The 24,171-nt window shown below is 35.7% G+C and overlaps 1 protein-coding gene across 2 annotated transcripts in view; it reads left to right on the forward strand.

The window, feature by feature from the left end:
• Positions 1 to 22,493, forward strand: part of LOC140757358 (facilitated trehalose transporter Tret1) — a 45,016-nt gene extending 22,523 nt beyond the window's left edge. For both annotated transcript variants that reach the window (XM_073093026.1, XM_073093025.1), the window contains exons 3-7: positions 8,117 to 8,252; positions 15,641 to 15,849; positions 16,180 to 16,446; positions 20,551 to 20,772; positions 21,209 to 22,493. In XM_073093026.1, the coding sequence (XP_072949127.1) occupies positions 8,117 to 8,252; positions 15,641 to 15,849; positions 16,180 to 16,446; positions 20,551 to 20,772; positions 21,209 to 21,742 (1,368 nt within the window). In that variant the 3' untranslated portion in view covers positions 21,743 to 22,493. The remainder of the gene's footprint in view (positions 1 to 8,116; positions 8,253 to 15,640; positions 15,850 to 16,179; positions 16,447 to 20,550; positions 20,773 to 21,208) is intronic.
• Positions 22,494 to 24,171: the final 1,678 nt, after the last annotated feature.

Genomic DNA, 24,171 nt, shown 5'->3' on the forward strand with positions numbered 1-24,171 from the left:
AGAGACAAAACATAACGCGCCATTTTGTCAATTTAGACATTTAATATTACTTTACTGACACTATAGTTCTGATACAATCCGCTAGGGGCGCTGATTGGAATTTATATGGGCAAATACGTAAACAAATACCAAAACAGTCATATTTGTCAAAACGTAAAAACTCATGGTAAGGGTAACAGTTGTCCATTGGTGATACTTCAGGCGGACTCTTAAGATTTTAGGTGTATTAATTTTCACACAAATTTAATTTTCAAAATAGATTTAATCTAGGCGCATTATTAATATTAAATTATTAAAAACAAATATTCAAAATGAATACACTCATAACCACGGTATCTAAGAATGTTTATGCAATTATAAAACCATAGAGACATAATATACGCATTAGGCAATGTACCTATATGGATTTCATTTTACAAATGATAGGATTCTGAGAAACATCGTGGCATGTTGTTTGGACATACCCGTATCTAATATTAAAATTAGTAGGATATCACATCATCATGTTACGTACTTAACGCTGAGCTCACATGACATATTGCACGATTTTTGTGCAGAACAAATCTTATCCAGGAATGGTTCGTTTACATCCTCAGACTTAAGTGTCAAAAACATGCCGTGGTGGACGAAAAGTATGTCAGAAGGTGGTAGAACCCTTTGTGGTTCGACTCCGGCGGCACCACCGCCGCACCTATTTCTGCCTAGTAACAGTAGTGTTAAACGCTACTGTGTTCTGATTTATAGGGTGTGGTAAAGGTAACATACTCTTCCGAGGCGTTCCAGCTTAGTCCTCAGGGGTAGCGGCGCATCTTTGATAGACCTCAGCTAGGAATATTAAATCCTATCTGGGGTTGATAACAGATGCCCACGGGAGGCAATAGCCATCAGGTGGACTGCATGCTCGTCTGCTACTCCTATATTATAAAAAACTCTCTTATTAAATGTATAGTAATGTATCGATATCTATCGTAACACAGCCACGCAGACAGATCGTGCCTGGCAAAATATTGTATAGAAATTATGATTTTGTCAACCACAGTCCGTATCTGACATGTGCAATGTTTATAGATAAAAGTGCCCAAAAATTGGCACGTTCTTTGGGTACTGTGGTTGAGATGACGTTTATATTCTGCAAAATAGGTAGGTACAACGATGAACACGTAGACCACATAATAAAATGTAACGCATTTGGTTTGCGACATTAAGTACAGCAAAAAAATATCGTTGTACGATTTTTTTTAATATTTTGATCTGTTGTGCGCCCTAAATAGTCACTTTCGATATCAATAAAAAATTTAAACTAGTTGACATAGAAAAGTGATTGTACGTTTTAAATAATATGCAATATAAAACGTGCAGTACGATGCCATGTAAACCCAGCCTTACAGTTTCATATTATAACGTTTTTGTTCTATCAATTCCACACTATTATGATGATTGCGGCCGTAATAACGTACAGCAAACGTAAAACATTATTTGCAAAAGAAATAATGACCTGATTTAAGTACATGCCATATGAGTACTGTAAATAAGTAGATACTTAAAACAAAACAATAGAATTGCCTTCAATTTGCATATGGCGAACTCAACATTATGTAAAAAATATACGACTTGTCATTGCAGAAATAACAACTCATCTAATATATAGCCTTGTAATTTAATATTATTAGTTAATTAGAATGTAACATTCAAGGACTTCAGCAGTTATTTAAAGGACTATTCCCACTGAAATAATACCTAGGTATTTATTATAATACTTTGGACGCCTGGAGATATTTTTATATATCTTTTATGTACCTACTTATCGTACTGTATATAACATAAATATTTGTATTAGATATATTTTTATCAATCCTGAATAAATGGTAACAATTAATAACAGGTACCTAATGATCAAAAATAATATAATAATCACAATAATATGGTGACTGTCCTATTCGAGAATAAATTGTATTTCAGTTTCTTAATTTTCTTTCTTACAAACATGTCAGACTCTTACTTAAGGATAACTTTATCACTTATTTAAATTAAAACATTGTCCCAAAAAGAAGATTATTCAAATATGTCCAAATTACAATAAGAAAATGGCATTATGATAATAAAGATAGCATGTGTATGGATTTATGGCAGCTCACAATAACCTTATTCGATGTAGATGCCATTTATTAGGTTTTGTCTCTTCAATTTGGTTTCAGGTCAAGGTTTAAAGCTTTACGTTCCATGCCATATTTAGCATTATTTTGCAAGCTTTTATTATCGTTCAATGATAAAAATTTGGAAATATTCCTTGGGATGTCACGGCTTCTAAATATGTATGTATATTGTAACCTTAAACGGATCGATATCTGAATTGCATAACTCATAAATAAAATTGTTAACAACGAAAACGATTTTTTCTCTCGCAATCGTTTCAGATCAAATTGTTTTATTTTATTCAAGGTATAGGTACTTATCTTGTGTAGGTATATTTTAGCGAAATATCGGATGGGTCACAGGAAGCACTATGTGTTCAGACAATCAGATAAAATTTCAGATTTAAAGATAATTTCAGATAAATACTAGATAATTAGGTACATAAACATTATCTATCTATGTATGGTAATGAATTAAACATAAAAAATAATTATGTTACTAGAGAACGCTAATTACCTTTAATGCAACCATCTACAAAATAACCCAGTACCTACACTAATAATAATTAAGATTTTTTCATAAAGACAAGTAATTATCTTAATATGCGAAGGACATTAACCAAAGCATTATACGGGCATAAGTGGGTACATAACTAGAGAATTATTATAAAAACAAAACCTCGACTGCTTAAAAATGTAGGCCACATCAGTATTAATATTTAGACATAATTTAGAGATAAATCTAATAACACCTCGTAATAATATGTCACATTAAAATCCATCGAGCCGTTTGAATTGCTGGGGGTGCCAAAGACGGAAAAATACAAACATACGCTCGAAAAATATTACCCTCACAGTCAGGTTAAAAACACTGAATTTATTACATAATTAATTAATACAAGCCAATTATAACGTTAGACAAGAAATAACAACACTTTCCGAAAGTCGTTGATAAAAATAAAATTACGCGATGATGGTACGAATAACCAGTTATTTAGTTTGGAAATTCGATAACTATAAGTTTTTATTGGGACATTCTTACTTGAAGCCTTCAATGTGTACAACCTAGATAGACGGACTTGAACGACCAATCGGGCGACGCTCTAAATCTAAGACTATTTTACCGTCTGCAAATCGGGATCTACCAACAATCACAGACTACTTAACTTATGGTTATGATCTATGAGCTGATTACAAATATCCGTGAGCCACAATAAGTGTTCCACTTACCACCAGGTGAACGGTATTCTCGTTTGCTGCTTCAATGTTATAAAAAAGTCAACAGCCTTTGGAAGTTTTATCTGAGACATAAGTCTCTCTTAATTAGCGCAAATCCGACCATCCTTAATCCATATGAACTTTCAAGTGATTAGTGAACCTTTTGACTACCTATATGTCGTTGCCGGTTTCGAATCTTTCTTCCAAAAGAAAAGAATGACCCCTTCCTCACTTCCCAATACGATTTCTATAGCCTTTAAGGACTCATCAGTAATATTTTAATACTTATTATGAATTGACTCTCGTTGCAAAATACCAAGCATAACTCTTGCCATCGCTTCCTAAAATCCAGATCATCCACTTTAATGCAATAGAGAGTAAAATATAAAAATAACTTCAATGATAACATAGTTCCCCTATTTTTAATTTCAATATATTCTCTACTACTATAAAGTTGAACAACAACGAGAACCTTCGTTAATTAGAACCTGTCAACACAGTAGCCCACTCCTTATCTGGTCACATGAGGAAGCAATCTATTTAATTGGGATCAAATGATGTTTGAACACTTGCCGTAATGGTGGCTAGACCAAATTAATATCACAAGTGTGGAAGAATACCGCGTGATATTTCATACAGGACAGTAATGCATAGAACTATTTCGGCCTAGGTAGGTCTCCTGCTGGGCTTGTTGATGTCTTTTGAAGATTACGTTTATTATTAGCGTGTCGCATATGCATGCAGTATTTCCGTATCGTGGTACAAGAAAAAGGTATATATTATTTACTAATTGCCAACTTTTTGTCTTTAAATTAAACACGAATATTTATCTAAAAATATCTATAAAAATTAAGGGATAGAAAGAAAATAAATTTAAACGAAGGTAATCTCGCTCTGGAACTTCGTTCAATTAGTTGTAATTTCGACAAATAAACATAATTAATCAATCAATGATAGAAAGTTACTTTTTTTACAATATAGGAGTAGCAGACGAGCATGCAGTCCACCTGATGGTAAGTGGCTGCTGCATGGACGTCTGTAATCAACCCCAGATAGGATTAGATATTCCTACCTAAAGTCAGCCACAGATGCGCCGCTACCTCTGAGGACTAAGCTGGAACGCTTCGGAAAAGTTTGTCTTACTTACCACACCCTTCATACCGGAACACTGCAGCGCCTAACACTGCTGTTATTAGGCAGAAATAGGTGTGGCGGTGGTGCCGCCGGAGTCGAACCACAAAGGGTTCTACCACCTTCACTTTATTTCCATTTTAAAAGTTAGAAACCAATATACTTATTTTTTTTTAATTTCTTAACTCTTTTAGGGATTAATTATTGCAATTTGCATATTTACATCTAGTAACCAAAAGTCTACTAAACTTGAACACATAATATATCGAGAGATTTTATGATCACTCAATGGTAAATAGCTTTTTATTGATAACATAAAGAGGTAACATCTCTTGATGCATAGGAGAAGAACGCTAATAAACAACGTCAATATTAGTATTGATCATCTGACCATCCAATGCAATTGCACGTATTATCTAATATCCATAAAATGTAATAAGCACACAATAATCAACCTGTATTAGGTTACGTCAGGATAGGTGAGTTGACGTTGAAGTTATCTAAACATTTGTAACAGCAACAATTCAGGTTAATTAATACGTAATCTTATATATAAAATTCTCGTGTCATTATGTTAGTTACCGTACTCCTCCGAAACGGCTTTACCGATTTTCACCAAATTTTATACACATATGCAGTAGGTTTGAGGATCGGCTACTATCTATTTTTATACCCCTTAGTGACAAGGGTTGAACCTTAACATTTATATGGCAACACAACGTTTGCCGGGTCAGCTAGTATAATATAATAGATTACATTCGTGATCGTAGCGTTTAAATAACAAAGTGAAGGAAAGGATACCTATTATATACATGTTCACGTAATAAATATAGAACTTAAGGGGCAATCTGTAATTAATTGAAGCATTTAGGGGGGATGGGGGATTGGTCAATCCAAATCCCACCCAATCTTCCGTGTGGGAGAGAGAGTTCGATTGCAGCAAATATCATACGCTTTTCCCGCATTAAAAAAATCCTGGCAATATTAAATTACTACGAAGAAGTCAAGAAATCGCCAAATGTAATTAATTGAACCTCCAGGAACAGAATCTAAGTAGGTACCTCTATCTATATATATAAAAGAAAGTCGTGTTAGTTACTCCACTTATAACTCAAGAACGGCTGAACCGATTTGGCTGAAAATTGGTGGAGAGGTAGCTTAGAACCAGGAGACGGACATAGGATACTTTTTATCCCGTTCGACCGCGTTTCCTTGAAGTCATTTTATAACTCAAGAACGGTTGAACCGATTTAGCTGAAAATTGGTAAAGAGGTAGATTAGAACCAGGAAACGGACATAGGATACTTTTTATCCCGTTCGACCGCGTTTCCGTGAAGTCATTTTATAACTCAACAACGGCTGAACCAATTTGACTGAAAATTGGTGGAGAGGTAGCTTAGAACCAGGAGACGGACATAGGATACTTTTTATCCTGTTCGACCGCGTTTCCGTGAATAAATAAGAGTTGAAAGTTTGTATTAAAGTCCCCCAGTTTTGATGCAAATCTATATGAAAATTGGTATTTGATAGGATTTCGATAGAAAGTAATTAAATATCTATTTTACGATATTTGCAAAATCAACCCTTAAGTTGGTTAAGTAGGGGTTGGAATTTTATATTCAAATCCGTTAATTTGGAAGCAAAAACTGTAAAAATTTGCATTTGGCTTTAGAAGACACTTCGTTTAGAAATCGGCAGATTTTGAAGCAAAGTCTATGAAAATTGGAATTTAGCTTTTTGATTCAAAATAATAGAACACATTTTTCACCGTTTTTGGAAAATCAACCTTTAGGGTCGTTTAATCGGGTATGGAACTTTAATTTAATATCCGTTAATTTGGAGCACTAAGAAAATTATCATAAGACATAATGAAGCATCTGAGTCACTGTTTGCTTTTTTAGATCAACCCTTAAGACTGTTATAAATCGCCTTTCTATTTACACACCTGTTTCAGCATTTTTAGCTATTCAACAACCCGATTAGAGTACTATAAGTAAATAAACTTTCTTTAAAAAAAACCGTTATTGAAGTTATAGGTACTTCTTTTCGCGTGTTTGTAAAAAAAATAACAAAAAATACAACCGACTTCTATGTCACTACAAAGTAAAAAATAATTCGAACGAAATATATTGAGCGCCGACTTCAGAAATATGTACTAAACCAACATTTATTTGAATTATTTTTTACTATGTAGTGACATAGAAGTCGGTTGTATTTTTTGTTAAAATTTTTTTTACCCTTTTTAGTGATGACATAATAACATTTATATTAATACAATATAAAATTGTATAAACGTGATCATGAATTAAGGTACGGTCTGAATTTACATTGATTGGAACCGCCCGCTCGCAGGGCGCTGCCGCGCCCTGCCCGCTTAGTTTTATATTGTCTTATGTGTTCCAACCTAACCTAACTAAATAGTCAATGATTTGCAATTTCATTAGAACCTCCTACACCAAATATCTTCAAACACGACTCAATTATTCCCATCGGTTGAGGAGTTACATATTTTGTCTCCGAGCCACATTATCAGACCCTTAAATAGTCAATGATGAACTGACTTTGCAATTTCGTTAGAACTTACACCAAATATCTTCAAACACAACTCAAATATCCCCATCGGTTGAGGAGTTACATATTTTGTCTCCGAGCCACATTATCAGACCCTTAAATAGTCAATGATGAACTGACTTTGTAATTTCATTAGAACCTACAATAAAAAATAACACAATAAAAAAATAATTATTAAAATCGGTTCACTAACGGCGGAGTAATTCGTGTACATACATAAAAAAAAGATACCGGCCGAATTTATAACCACCTCCTTTTTGAAGTCGGTAAAAAAATAACAGAGTGCAGAGAGGTAGAGTGAATTTTATTTAATTGTATTTTTTATTTTCCTGTTCTCCTGTGGCCATTTCCTAATATTTACCAGTAGTTTATGGACATAATACATAAATTACACGAGTGAAACCACGAGGTACAGATAGTCACTCATAATTAGGTGGTATGAAGTTCACCGGGTCATCTAGTAACATAATAGAAGTCAACTTACATAATTAAGATGGCAAAAAAACTATTATAATCCATCATAATCATAACAAATGAAATGGCAAAAAATGGCTGCTAATTAAAATCCGTAATTATTTGATGTTTTTTAAATGTAAAATTTTAATGAGTTATTTATTCCAATAAAAGTTAATATAGCACTAAGAAGGTATGAACTTTACTGAAAGATTCAAGTAAAGCAGCCAATGGATTTTATCCAATGGAACCAATAGATAGATATAACTAATCCTAATTAATGTAGAGCCAAGCGACTACTCCCTAGAGTAAACTAAATTGGAAAACCTAATTCTATAGTTTACTTCACCACATTCTTCAAACTAGAACGTTGCTGCTACAAGACAAACACAACTGCCTTGTTGTTGTGTTGTACGACAAACCGAAGAGAAATCTTAATTTTTTTTATCTCAAATTGATTTGTCTATGGGCGACAATAGCAACATACAACCAGATGGCATGGACCGTATTTCTTTACTTAAATAATATATTTACTTAGTACGTTAAGAAAGTTCTTAAATTTCTGATATCCTAATACTAGTACAGTTTGTATTATATTCTCCTTGTTTCAGTGCTTAATAACATGTGCAGTGCTGGTATTAGCGGCTGGCGCGGGCCACCCCATCGGCTTCTCGGCAGTAGCGTTGCCTCAGCTGCGGACAGAGAACTCCAGCTTACAGATAGATGACGAAATGGGTTCTTGGATTGGTAAGTACAAACACCTGCTTTTTCATGATCTATAGATAAGGAATACTCGGGATTGGTCTTTCACGCATTATTCGTTCCGACGCCGTCCATAATTGCGTTGTTACCTTTGAGACCTATGAGTTATACGCCCAATATTAATAATTAATCAATCTAAAGTGACTACCAAAGATATCGATCTTAGACAGGAAGGTAGGGTATCGACCCTACCTTCCTGTCTATTAGAAATTGACATATTTTAATGTTTGGTAAGCACCACATGGATATATTGAATACTAGTTGAACCGGCAAACTTTGTACCGCCTCTAAATCTATTTATCTCATATATTTCATATAAAATATAGCCTATGTTACTCGTGTATAGTGTAGCTTTCGAATGGTGAAAGAATTTTTAAAATCTGTCCAGTATCTTTTGAGCCTATTCATTACAACCAAACAAACAAACAAAGTTTTCCTCTTTATAATATTAGTGTAGATAAATAACAGGCATTAGTCTGATGAAAAACACAGCAACGCGAATACTATTACCGAGCAATAATAGGACAACTGCAAACTACTAACTCTATCTATATTCCCCTGGGAGCCGCTTGAAATCGATGTCGTCATATTCGAAATTAGGTCGAGCTAAGCTGTTTGATTTAGTGACGTTTTAAAATTAAAGAATAATATATACGCGATTGATAGAAAAGCTTTTACCTCTGGGAAGTCTGTTAAAACCGCGTGTAGCGATCACACATCAAATAAGGTAAATCTTATAGCTATAGCTGTGTATAAATTTTAGGTCTAGATTTAAAAGTTTTACGCACGTATCCTTATCAAAAATTGTGTTAAATGTCTAGATTGACAGTTAAGTTAGAGAAAATGATAAATAATAGAAGATAATGAATCGCATATGATTGAAAAACGTTATCCGCAACATGACAATGAAATGAAGAACATATTTTATACTAACTTCCGCCCACGTTTTTCGTGTGAACGTGAGGTTATTTTTACGTTAGCGGCAATCTTCATGTATAAGTGTTGAGCTTTCATGTATTAATGTTTACCACACCCGCAATGTTTACACAACATTGTTTCTATACCTATAGTATATAAAGGTATTTCTAATTTGTAGTTCCCCAGGATTAATTCAATTCTGCGATGTTTACTTGAATAAAACAAATATATTTGGGCAATAAATATCTATTTTTTTTTTGTTTTCGAGGGGGAAACCTTCAAAAGGTACCCAGTGTCGTGAGAGCGACGTAGGGTTATGTGGGATTCTTACCGCAGTAAAACCCCCCGGTGGCCGTCCTCGACGCTGCGTAGAGGGCTTCGGGATCTTCAAAGGAACGCAACCGGAGCCCTCTTAGCGCGTTGCCCCGTCGGGCTCCGCCCAGGTGAGCTTGGCGCTCGCTACACCGTCTGGTGCGTACGACGGTATGCGACCACACATACCGCCGTCCTTCCCGGGGTCACTGGCTGGGCGGTTCGAGCTTCCACTCTTGCCACCCGCAACCCCAGAAGCCCCGAAAGCCCTATTCTGGTCCCGAAACTACAGGGACAGGGCAATAACTATCTACATGTATCATAACTCTCACACTAATATTTTACTCGTATACCAGACTGCCACAGCGACGCGTGGCCGAATTTAACTATTAAAAGCATCATTCCTAAGTAAATCTCACTTTTCATACCTTTATAAGGCAACGGAAGTCATTATGAAATAAAATTTATGAAAGATCATTGTAGGGACTACTTATTACTGAGATGTGATGATGATATTTCATAATTATGTGCTATTCTGGTCACGGTCAATGTGTGTGCCAAATTTCATCCAAAACTTTTCTACTTAGTTTTCGTGAAACGGAGACCGACTTTCACATTTGTAATATTAGTAGGAAGTAAAAAACAATATCATATCACAGACATGTTTATGAGCTAAACAATCAATCTACTATATTCCACTGTATTATAATCTCTTTGACGTTTAAATGAGTATCAACTACCGTATTTTTGTCAGTAAAAAGTGCATGAGACAATGGCATGTCATACTTTATTATAAATATTAATAAAACCTTTATAGGTATAACTAGTGAAAATAATTCTGTACCTTTTTCGAGAGAAAGATCACGAACTAGAGATAGTTTGTTAACTGATTTTCTTTTTTGTTGATAGCCATTAAGCTTAAGTGTTACGAGTATCAATATAAAAATTCGACACGACACAGGGAATTCTAGTTATAAATATAGCATATACTACTTTAAGGCCTATGGATGTGTAGAAAGTGTCATAGGTGCATGCCAAAACGAAATTACTCCAGCAAATTCCTGTCCGAAGCCACTTTAAGCGACAAATATCCAGTGATAATCCAAATAATATCCTACGCCACTTACTGGCAAAGTAAAACAAACACCAAACTCTTCATTATTATGGGTATTTCTTGAAGATCACTATACCGTTATCTCTAGTTTTAAATCGTTTGCTTTTGTTTCCGATATCTTTCAACAATGTCTACTTTAACGTTTATGTTACTTAGGTACCGGATTTTAGAGATAAACTCACTTTATACTATGTTAATAATACTTTCGAGGGGGAAACCTTCAAAAGGTACCCGGTGCCGTGGGAGCGACACGGGGTTATGTGGGACTTTTACCGCACTAAAACCCCCCTGGTGGCCGTCCTCGGCGCTGCGTAGAGGACTCCGGGATCTCCAAAGGAACGCGACCGGAGTCCTCTCAGCGCACTGCCCCGTCGGGCTCCGCCCAGGTGACTTTGTGTCACCACACCGTCTGGTGTATACGACGGAATGCGACCACACATACCGTCGTCCTTCCCGGGGTCGCTAGCCGGGCGGTTCGAGCTCCCACTCTTGCCGCCCGTAACCCCGAAAGCCCCTTTTAGTCGCCTCTTACGACAGGCAGGGGATACCGTAGCCCTATTCTGGTCCCGGAACTACAGTACCTACCTACTTACCAAAGATATTTGTTGAGGCGTACTAACTTTTTCCTCATAATCAATGTTCCCTAGTACCATCAACCTAGGGGACCCTAGTTACTCAGGCCTCTCACCATCGTTCTCCTTATTCTTATTATTTACTTAACTTCACTTTGATTGAAACGGTTAGTTACACCCATTTACATTAATTAAAGAAATCAGTCATACTTCACGCTCGCCTAACTTCAAGTATAGCTGACAATGTTTCCAACCAATCATTCGCGAATAAGTCACACTCACGGTTTGACCAATGCATCTGGGATTGGTTCCAGATATGCATGTCATGTGACCACTTAACACCAGATCACGTTCCCGATTTTATTCAAAAGTTGCTAATTAGGTACTTGTAAGGATTTATAAATCTATATAAACTAACAATAAAATTGAGAGAAGCTCAGCAGGGAAGCTGAGATTGTCAGATATAATAGAAAATTAAAGAAATATTCTAAATCAAACTTGGTCCGAAAATTGGAAATCTTGGTCTCAATCACACTGGCACCTACTGATCCGACGATAGCTTAAAATCAAAGAAGAAGCACACATTTTAAATATGTATATTAAATATATAATATTATCAAAAAATAATAACAAAAAAATACAACCGACTTCTATGTCTAAAATTAATTGAAATAAATGTTGGTTTAGTTCATAGTTCTGAAGTCGGTGCTCATATTGGACACGCTGTTTACGCCGTTATCCAGAAATATATAGAGTACCTCGATTTCTCTGGTCTGCCATCATCAGAACCTGATTTCCCTATAGTGGGACCATCTTAGAAATATCTTCATTTCAACAAAAAAAACATCAAAATCGGTTCATAAACAACAAAGTTTTATCCCTGAACAAACATTAAACATTAAAAAATCATATATACGGTCGAATTGAGAAACCTCCTCCTTTTTTGAAGTCGGCTAAAATAAATCAATACCATGCTATGTTATATAGTAAACAATGTTATACTTCCCTCAATTTAGATGAATCCGCCGGCAACTCATTTGTTTCCGTCCGTCCAACCGTTTGAGAAATGCATACGCGTCATACTTCAATTGAAAATATCAAGTAGTATTGATAGTTAAGTACGACGCAAATTTCCATCGTAAAACTTTAAATAATCATTGAGGAAAAACATGATGCATGAGCAACTTGTTTTGTTTAAATTGACTCTAATAAAAGTGCTTACATGAACCTTCATTTGGTACATAGGATATTTAAAGACAGCTATTTTTAAGTACCCAAGATCAGTACGGTCAAGTAAATGTCAGTTAATAATTACCCACTATTATTTCAATGAAAAAACGATAAGCAATATTGTAAAGCGGTTTCTTCATGGTAGGTACAAATATTTAGTTATGTATAGTTTGCGCCAAACTGCTAGTCCGCTCTGAAGTTGTTGCGAGCAGGTCATACAATTTGCCATGGCGACGCGGTTCATTTCTATATTCAAAGCGGACTTTTAAGCGGACTATACATGATATATTTATTGGTAAATTATTCTCTTAGAATAAATTTAGCAAGCATTGACAGTAAATTTCAATGAATATGGAGCTACTGTGCAAAAATACAGATCAGCTGAAATTTACATAAGTATAGGCTCTGTTCCTAACTTGCTCGTAACTGAACAATAAAATATGAAGTTGAAGGAAAAAAAAACCTTTGTTACGCTTCATAAATGATGAAGAGACTACGATAATGATGACAAATAGGTTTCACTACATAAGTAGACATACTTAACTTTTTAATGACGGATATTTTGCTACTTAGGTATTGATAGTTAGGCAGTTATTTAAAGTACGTAATTTACGTAATTTACGTACTTTATATCATTTATACGCATTTTAAACACACAAGCATTCAATATGCCTGTTAGTAATAGTCATTACCGGCCTTGAAATTTTACATTCGATGTTATAAAGGGCTGCAAACCTGAGGACTAAGTAGGAACGACTCTTGTAGGTATATTTGCATTACCACACCTGATGAAGTTTAACACAGCAATATTTAATACTTCTATTACAAAGCAGAAATATTGTAAATTTAACGTGTGTGTCCCGACGTCGCTCCCACGTCGTCGGGTACCTTTTGAAGGTTTCCCCCTCGAAAATAAAAAAAAAGGTAGGTACTGCAAATACTGTCATAGTCGAACCACAAAGGGTCCTCACATTTTACAATAACTCTGTGGTTTAAGTGCAGATGGCGAAAACAACCCCAGACCAGTCAGTCAGCCAGTCAGACCCCTATAACTATTGTTGTTGTTGTTGTGAACATTTATTATTAACGTTTTATGGTGCAAAAAAGATAGGTTGCCTATGCTAAGGGGACGGGTTTGATCCCCACAAGACCATAGTATAATTACGTTATTAAAATATTCGTAATTTCATGATTAAAATTTAAATTACATCCGTAAGTTATGTCAACCACTTGCCCACTTTTTCTGCGATATTTTTTGTTGTGCGTTAGTATTTGGTTAAGCAATCGTAATTTGAAATTAATGAGGAATCCTTATTGCCTTGTGCAATTTTGCATAATTCCAACCGACATCTTGATCATTACATGTTCTGTAATATTATAGTATTTATAAATATATTATACTTTACAAATCTACAAAACGAAAATCAATGAAACATTGCGGAAAAATTAAAACTCATACGACAACTTTTGAAAAATATACCTATATACGTAAGTAATTCATAAATATTAGGAGGTGTCCTAAGTGTGTCACTTATATATGACGTTCCTATTTAGTTCTCAAATTTAGCAAAGCTTCAGCGACCGATTTTAGGTTGACAAATGTCTATGGGCATGGTACAGTAGTCGCCTCTTTCGACAGGCAGGGGATACCATTACCCTATTTTAGTCCGGGAACTACAAGAACATAAGTAAGAGAACCTAAGAAAAACAGGTAAAAGAATACACGGCCGTTGTTGTTAGCAAACTGATTATGTATGTACCTAATATCAAACCATTAGTACTATACATACACTTAATGATGAATGTTTTACATGTGTCGTTTGCTTCACCCATTTCAAACCATACATAACAATTTAAAATGCAACGTAAATGAAGAAAACGTGAATATAAATAAAGACAACGTGAATAGACAATTAACGGTACAAATGCGCGATCACTTAACAAAAACGAGCTCATTACTCATTAAACGTATGAACAGATGCTTACAGTGTGAATAGCTTATATTGAATTTACTCATATGCACAATTGTATGGTTACTTACCTATTATTTAAATCAGTTTCTTATCTACAGAGATAAAGACAAGATGAATTTAAATAAAAATAATTTACCATGTGCAAGTCGAAGTCGCGTACGGAGGGTTCCGTATGAGCATCATTTTATCGAAAATTTTAAGTCTCTTCGACGACGATTCAATAGATAAACCGAAAAACGCTAAAAAATGCCGGTTTCCTGTATGGGGATTGAGAACTACCACAGTTTAGATATTTTATTTTTAATATTTTTGGTATAGAGGCCATAGTACCATAGAGCCATACACTCTTAAAAATGACATGTCTCTCTCAACTACGGTCAGTGTTGGCAACCGTACGATAATTATCGTACATGTACGATAATTTGATACCACCGTACGATGTACGATAGCGAGTCATTATCGTACGCAAATGTACGATAATTGGCTACTTGAAACTTTTTGGGAAACTGTTTTAATGAATTCATAAACGTATTATATATATGCCTTTAATTGATAATTTTTTTCGAAAAAAGGGCGATTTATTAATAAAAAATATATTTTTATTACCGTATCTGCCGAAAAATTATCGTACATTTCATAAGAACGCGTGCATCGCGCCTAATGATGTGCCGAGTGGGCCATTTTTGGTATTCGAGTCCAAAGTAGGCACATCTCTACTCGCGCCCGCGTTCTTATGAAATGTACGATAATTTTTCGTCAGATACGATAATTTTACGCCCCTGGTACGATCAACGCCATCTCCCAGGTTGCCAACACTGACTACGGTTCAAGAGATAGACACGTAACAGACGGTCAGAAGGATAGACGGAGGATTAATAATAGAGTCCCGTTTTTACCCTTTTGTATTCTGAGAAAGAGAACTAGACTAGCAGAACCCTTCGTGGTTAGAAACCGGTAGACTTTCAACACCAAACTTTATAATAACAGAGTTAAACGCCGCTGTGTCCTGGTTTGACTACCACAACGGAAGCTACCACGTTTCAGTGATGAAGTAAGTCACCAATTCTATCTGGGATCAATAACAAAATAACTTTTATGGGCGGCAGTGGCCACATTCAATCTCGTTTTTTTATTTTTACAATGTAGAAGATTGTACAAATAAAAAAACGAGGACATGTTACTGTTAAAAATAATTACATAGTAGATATAATTTAAATATTTATCCAAAAGATATTAACTAACGGTTCTTTACAGCTAGCATACATTCAGCTGCAACTCCGTTGGGATCGATGATATCGGGTCCTGTGATGGAGGCTATAGGGCGGAAGCGGACGCTACAAGCTTCCACGCTACCCCTCGTCCTGGGCTGGATCCTCATTGGCTCTGCCACACATCACGCCCTGATATTACTCGGTAGAATTGTATGTGGATTCGCGGTCGGCATCATGGCTGCTCCTTCACAGGTACTTAACTCTTTAAAAAGTCAACATCTTGTAATTTAGTCACAGTAAAGGTACTTTGACCAAATGTTTCATAGATGAAATGCTCTAACCAACTCTCACCGAATTAAAATAAGATTTTATCTTCAAACGACAAGGACAAGGACTTGATAGAGTTCAGACATTCACATCTCGCCTGCATTATAGTTTTATCATGATATTTTCTTATTACTTAATAATAATTTCCAAACCTCAGCGCTTTTGAATCACTTAAAAAATCCTCTCTATTTTCTTAATATCACGTAGGCTGAACACATATTCTGCCGTTTTTGTGTAAAACATCTCATATTTCAGGTGTACCTGGGAGAGATCTCGGAACCGCGGCTAAGGGGGCTACTAATAGGCACGCCATTCGTAGCTTACTCTCTCGGAGTGCTATATGTGTACGCTCTTGGAGTCGCCCTGCAGTGGAGGTCGGTGGCGCATATGTGCATAGTGCTGCCAGTCCTCGCATTCGCGTGCCTCTGCTTTTCGCCCGAGAGTCCAACCTGGCTTGCGAGACGAGGCCGCTTTCACGACGCTATGGCGGCTATGTCAAGACTTCGAGGAGACTCTGACACGGTATGCCATTTCACATATGTTAAGGAATATTCACGGAATTCACATTAGAAAACTTTAGAAAGTAGGCCAGATGAGATTCATACCATTTAAACAGAAAGTCGTATTCAACACGGAATATATCCACCAATATAAGTACAGGAACAAAGAAAGAACGCAAAAAACATTCACCTTTTAAAGACGGAAGTTAATAAATAACCATATAGTTAATTTGAGGATTATAAGATTATACTTGCGAAATCTTTAAATATAAATCCATTAAGACAGGGATTTAAAAATAAACATATTTAAATAATGTCCTCTATTTAAAGTATGTTTTTGGTCAATCAAAAATCCAATCAACTAAACCTGTTTTTCCTGTTTTCAACAAACTTGTCAGCTGTTACTTTTGCGTAGTACTATATATGTATATTAATATGTCTTCACTGATATTAATGCGTGAGTCATTTACCTGTTACCTCCTTTAAAGATTTCTCTTCAAACTTGTACGATTAGCTTCCTTGTTACGCTCTTCAAGTTATAAATCATGAAAATTTGAGGGTTTTCTCTCATAAGCTCATGCTTTGCTTAACTTTGTAGTAGAGTAGAAGATATTTTGGAAATAGAATAATTAAAATAGTTACAAAGTTTGTCGATACCTTTTAATATACACATTTACATGTTTTAAAACCATCAAAAATCTTCTACTGGACATTTATGTGCCAGTTATATATTGAAATATATAATGAGTCCTCTAAACATGACATAATTATTATACAGTTTCCATAAATAGGACATAATTAAGTCATCGCCAAACCTAGCACAAATCTTAGGGGAATAACAACTTTTCCTGTTTAGAGGTAGAGTCGAGGTTAGCTACAGGAAAAATAGTTAACGTGACAACATACTTTGCGAAGACATAATCATTACGTAAGTAACAAGAACGTTATTATGTGTGTAGGTTCCAGGTTACTAAAAATGGGGAAACACAATCTTATTAAAGCAGGTAGGTAAGTATTGTCCAAAGGAGTATAGTACATAGGTTAGAGTTTAATCTGACAACATGCGCTTAATAAGTTTTTTATGTATAACATTGGATTAGATATTCCTACTTGAGGACAGCCACAGATGCGCCGCTACCCCTGAAGACTATGCTGGACCGCCTCGGAAAAATATGTCTCCCTTACCACACCCTTCAGACCAAAACAAATCAGCGCTTAACACTCCTACTAATATGCAGAAATAGGTGTGGCGGTGGTGCCGCCGAAGTCGAACCACAATGGGATCTACCTTAAAGAGGGTATGAACTGCCCAACAAATATATAACTGAAATTAGTTTCCTGTTTCTGTACAAATTAACAAAATAATGAAATTGCTTATGTATATTCCTACTTACCTTAGTAGAGTACCTACTTATTAACAGTTTTAACGCACAATAATTAATGATGAATAAATGAATAATGTATAAGCAGAAAATATAAACAACTTAATCTGCATTAATTTAAAGTTAACAAACAAAATTTATATCTACTTTTTATTAGTTTTAATCATTAGCCGTGAAAGAAATTTAATGAACGTTTTTACTGCAAACATAATTATGTTTATTATACTAATTATACCTTTTTCACAACCGCTAAGTGTGTCTCTAGGATGATAATCACAGGTTGTAGTTAATTTAAATTTAAATGCCTTCTTTCCCCGTCATATCCAATTATTTAAATAATATATCTTTACGTTTCGTAACTTATAGGACCTAATTTCACGGATTTAATTATAATTTAGACAAATCTATAATATTCGATATAATTATAAGTTAACAATTTGCCAATTAAATTTAGATTACCTATTGAAAAGTAATTGGTTGATAAGAGTACCTAATAGATTTACTTTACTTTCTATAAATAAATTTCTATAATTATAATTTCTTTATTTAAAGGTGGTAGAACCCTTTGTGGTTCGACTCTAGCGGCACCACCGCCACACCTATTTCTGCCTTATAACAGCAGTGTTAAGCGCAGTTGTGTTCTGGTTTGAAGGGTGTGGTAAGGGAGACATACTTTTCCGAGGCGTACTTTCTAGCTTAGTCCTCAGGAGTAGAGGCGCACCTGTGGCCGACCTCAGTTAGGAATATCTAATCCTATCTTGAGTCTATTACAGATGTCCATGGGCGGCAGTAGCCACTTACCATCAAGTGGACTCATGCAGCCCTCGTCTGCTACTCCTATATTATATATAAAAAATAGGCTGTTCGATTAGTGTAGCTAGAATACCTAAAGTGCTATTTTAAGTTATCTTTAAACATCGTATAGTGATCTGTATATATGCTGACCTGTGGTTATTATTGTTTTTACCGCTTAGACATGTAATTTGCTGTAGGTTAATAAGCAACACTGACCTATGCATATTTTACGTACATAGGTCATAAGAACTTGCTGATGCAGTGCACCTATTATTTACTAAGCCAGCGTTTTATTTCTTATATAACTTATTAGACATATTTTCAAACTTTGAGGGCATTGGCTTACATATATCAATGTATTATTATTAACTTACTGGAAACTAGCAGTTTATCGTCACCAACTTATTTTACTAGTCTATTTTTTATATTCCTTTCTGAGATAACGTTGTGCTTCAGGAAAATATTGTATCAATAAAACTCCGCTACCTACGTATAGTTTCTACGACCGAGCCATTTGTTTACATCCTATTGTTTTCATTCTATCGATTTGTTTGCGTTTATTCCAGCAATCGCTGCTAATGAGCTCAACAAGGCACTTGGCAATTGACGGGACGTTTCTCGAACAGAGGCAAACACATTGCATGTGTAATAATCCGATTGTATAGGAAGGGAGACTGTTTTACTTCGACAAATTGACCTGAATACGCGTGGAATACGTCATTACCGATCTCTTGATTGAAATGTCCAGGAGCACAGACTCAATCACTCAATAATGTTTCTTAATATCATGCACGAGTCAATATAAAGTCTTTCATCTGCCTACAAACTGTTTACTACCGATTTCGATCACTTTTGTATATTAGGCAATTAGGTTAACCTACCTATATTTCATCCGTGATTTCGTCTCGCTGCGATAACTGCGTTTCATGTAAATTAATATTAATTAATATTAGGGGAAGACACTTTTTAGTGCTATTTTAGTGGCACAAAGGAAAGTATTGGTTGATCAGTGGTACCTTATTTTTTCGTTTTTTTACGACGGGGAAACCTTCAAAAGGTACCCGACGTTATGGGAGTTATGTGAGACTTTTACCGCACTAAAACCCCCCCGGTGGCCGTCCTCGGCGCTGCGTAGAGGACTCCGGGATCTCCAAAGGAACGCAACCGGAGTCCTCTTAGCGCATAGCCCCATCGAGCTCCGCCCAGGTGAGCTTGTCGCTCGCCACACCGTCTGGTGTGTACAACGGTATGCGACCACACATACAGCCGTCCTTCCCGGGGTCGCTGACGGGCGGTTCGAGCTCCCACTCTTGCCACCCGCAACCCCGAGAGCCCCCTTTTAGTCGCCTCTTACGACAGGCGGGATACCGTAGTCCTATTCTACTCCCGGAACTACAGGAACTGATCAGTGGTACGCACATAATGGTTCGAGCATGACTTGTCAATATGGAAAATTAACTAGCTAACCTAAACCGGTCGCAAGATAATTACCATAGCAGCATTTTATTATACGAGTATGGCGATAACAGATTCGTCAGCAATTCAGCATGACTTTCACAAATTGATTGATCTTTGGATATCTGGTAGTTGAACCAATACTATCTGCATTACTATAATGTTTTCTACAGATATAGTATATCTTACTATAGTGTGTTATAACATAACGGCAGAAAACTGTCGGTCCTCCTGTCAGTAAAAGGTCACTGCCGCCCTGTCCAAATGTCCAAATAAGAACTGAATCTTACCTGAGATCGGTCAAAGATACATTGCTACCCCAGTATACAAAGTTGGAGCGTCGTATCCCCTTAGCCTTCAATCCAGAAATACTTGTAGCCGTTGTGTTTCCAAAGTCTCTCAAACCACAAAGGATTCTATCACCTTCCTAAAGGGTACGAATCACTTCAATAATGCTTTATTACAAATTTATAAAGAATGATAATATTCTCCAGGCTCAACGTGAGCTCCACGAGCTGATATCTGCGCGGGAGAAGGAAAAGGCGCGTGGAGAGGAATCAATAAAGTTCTTCGCAACCGTCTGCCGTCCGCCGGTCTTAAAGCCGCTGCTCCTGATCAACGCGTTCAATATCCTCCAGATCCTATCAGGCAGCTACGTCGTCATCTTCTACGCTGTAGACATCGTTAAAGACGCTGGTGGTTCTCTTGACCCTAATGTAAGTAGCATCTTTATGTAGTACCAACTGTAGCACGAGTGGCGACGCAGCCACAACTTCTTCAAGTTTTTAGAAGCAATATCGCTTATGTTATCTATTTCGAATTAGTAGCTAAAATTCTGTGAATGATGTTTATTCTATTTAAAGTATTTTTATATGACTTAAGTAGCAAACGAGCATGCTTTCCACCTGATGGCAACTGGTCACTGCCTCCTATAGACATCTCCTCAACCAACCAACTCCTCATAGTACAGGAGTCCTATCTAAAGTCGATAAAAGATACCTACATTGCTACTCTTGACGACCAAAATGATCGCTTCATATATAAGTCAACAGCTTCCACAGCATTCCCCTGCGGAGCAAGAACTGCTCCTATAGTGGTTCTACCTACTACTTATATTAGAGTGACGACTTAATGAACTTGCGTTTATTTCAGAGTGCAGCTCTCGCGAGCGCTGGAGTGCGTCTCGTTGTGACCGTTATAGCGTGCGTGCTGCTGCTGAGAGTGACCCGTCGGTCTCTCGTGCTGGTGTCCGGGGTAGGCACGGCAGCGTGCACCATCGGCCTCACCATCCTCCTCACCGTAGGCTCTAGCTCCGGGATCTTACCGCCACTACTCGTATTAGGATACGTCGCCTTCAACACTTTAGGCTTCTTCCTCCTCCCTGGCTTAATGATAGGAGAACTGCTCCCGACTAAAGTACGCGGGCTATGCGGTGGCTACATATTCTGCCTGTTCAACGCCATTCTCTTCGGTTTTACGAAACTGTATCCGATTATGAAACTTAAAATCGGAATAAGCGGTGTCTTTGGATTGTTCGGAGCATCGGCGATGCTGGCTACCATAGTACTTTTCCTCTTACTGCCCGAAACCAAGGGCAAATCTCTGATACAAATTGAACAGTATTACCAAAAAGATAATATATTGTGGGTTACGCGTAATAAAATGAGTGAAGGTCAGAATGTTTGAGGATACTTAACGCTTAAGGTTTTGGATGTTGTAGGTACTTGCAAGCAGATTAAAGGAATGTTATTCGACTTAAAGCATATTTAAAATATAATAAAACAAAGTGTTCTTGAAGTATAGTGATATATTTAAATATTTTATAACGATGTAAATCGTTGTTGTCGCGTTACATAGTGAAAAAATCTAAGCATATGGTCGCGTCGTGATTTTCATTTCACGTGTTGATGCCCGCAATGTCGTAAGTATTTATCAAGCAACCTAGAAGTGACAATGAAAATAATATTCTCCCGGCCATTGGCCGAAGCAAAATGATATATTTTGTCACTGAAAAGAAAGTTCATCGTCATACGACATTCATATACCTACCTACTCGCGAATAATCTGCCCAATAACTTGTTAAACAACGAATAAGTATGTAAACGTCTTGCACGAATATATACAAATAATCCTCTATAGTACCTATCACGTTTAAAAATTGACACCGAGCTGTGAACAGTAGGTACAGCATTCATGACGAATACAGAATACACCCGATTACTTTATTCACATGCTCGTGTCCTATTCGTCTATATCTGAATGTTGTTTAAGCGGTCAACGTCTTATGTATCAAAAAATGATATTAAAACCAAAGGACTAAATAAAGAACACCCAACGAAATAATTGGACGAAACGTTCCAAAAAAATCCGAAAATGTCCTAAGTCGAAAACACGACTAGAACTAAAATGGAACTCTTCATACCGATCTACCTACTATAGACCAGGGTCGATAATTTTTGAAACCAAAAAAAATTACAATAGAATGAAACCCATTGGAAAAGGAGGGGAATATGATCAAAATGAAAGGAAAAATAAATTACGGTCGATCCGAGTTCGGGAAGTGGGAGGGGGTGAGTTTTTAAAGGTAAGAAATGGTTTATCTTGATTTCCGGCTAAACTACACGTCCTATGCGAAAAAGTTAAATGGCAAAGTTGTAGGTAATAAAAAGATCTACAACTTTTGTATTTGCAATTTTTCACATAACCTCAAAATTTGGGTGAAAAATTCTAAAAACCAAGTTTTTGGTTTTTTATTTATATCTTATTCAAAAAAATTTTTTTTTTTACGAAATTTGGTGAAAACTTACCTTATTATGTCCCAAATACACTGTAATTTATTTGATCAAAAATATTTATTTTTTCGCCTTATTTTCACTTAATATCAAAAAAACACCCTAATTTTCAATCGAAAATTCTGACGTCAAAATATCAGCTTTTTTCAAAAAGTTTGGGGGCTTTTTGTTCGTTGAAATATCTACTTTCTGATGGTGTAAAAAAAATATACATTACTATAGGAAATGTTCTCAGAAAATGCAAAAAATTGAAAAAAACCCAATTGTATTTATTGTCGATTCTCTTCTTGCTAGACTCCACTAAACGATTCAAAGCTGATTTTTTTATTTCATACACTTGCTTATCATCTGACTTATTGCAGATTATACAAACAAATCCATCCATACTGATAATCTGAAAAGACAAAATTAAATTAATAATGCCTTCAAAGTTTTATCATGATGAGTATAACTAAATTTGTTTGTATAAAATAAACGAAATTACTATTTTTTATTCTTGTACTAAAATATCATTCAATTTTAATTTTTTAGGTTATGTTATGTTAAACATACTATTTATGAAAGAAAATATTACTATTTTTATTTTAAAGTTGATTAATATAGATTAAAATACAGATTGTATTTACCTTGCTATGTAGATTCCAAACGATTTTTTGAATGAAGTAAATTTCTCACAATTCACTTAGAGTAACTGAGCCTGCACGTGTATTTTTAAAAACGATGTTGTACACTGCTCTGTATCTCGAATACTGGCTAACGGTTTTTACAGCTGCTACGAAATAGCAGGTATGTAGTAAGGCCCAGACCCTCCTAGGTCCGTCCCCACTTCTCTATGAAATAACTTACAATGGGCTAAAATTTACCGAAGGTCACACAGGTATATAAATTATCTTAAAACAGCAGTAAATAGACATCTACAAATATTATTTAAATAAGATTCTACAACTTTTTCAAAATATTGTAGATGTCTTATTAAATATTAACTTTATTAACTTATTTGTTTGTTAATTATTGAAGTATATTTTAATTTGCAACTTTTTCATTTATCAATAAAACATGAAATCTTACGTTTTTTGAGTAATTAAAGTGTAAATTTTAATAAATACCTCAAAATTGTACATAATGATATAAAAATTTTTTTCGAATTTGGTTTTTTTTCAATTTTTTGCATTTTCTGAGAACATTTCCTATAGTAATGTATATTTTTTTTACACCATCAGAAAGTAGATATTTCAACGAATAAAAAGCCCCCAAACTTTGTGAAAAAAGCTGATATTTTGACGTCAGAATTTTCGATTGAAAATTAGGATGCTTTTTTGATAT

Source organism: Epargyreus clarus, unplaced genomic scaffold (genome assembly GCF_041222505.1).
Source record: "Epargyreus clarus isolate Ecla_fem2 unplaced genomic scaffold, WU_Ecla_fem_2.2 ptg000004l, whole genome shotgun sequence".
In the NCBI taxonomy this organism is placed as follows: Eukaryota; Metazoa; Arthropoda; class Insecta; order Lepidoptera; family Hesperiidae; genus Epargyreus; species Epargyreus clarus.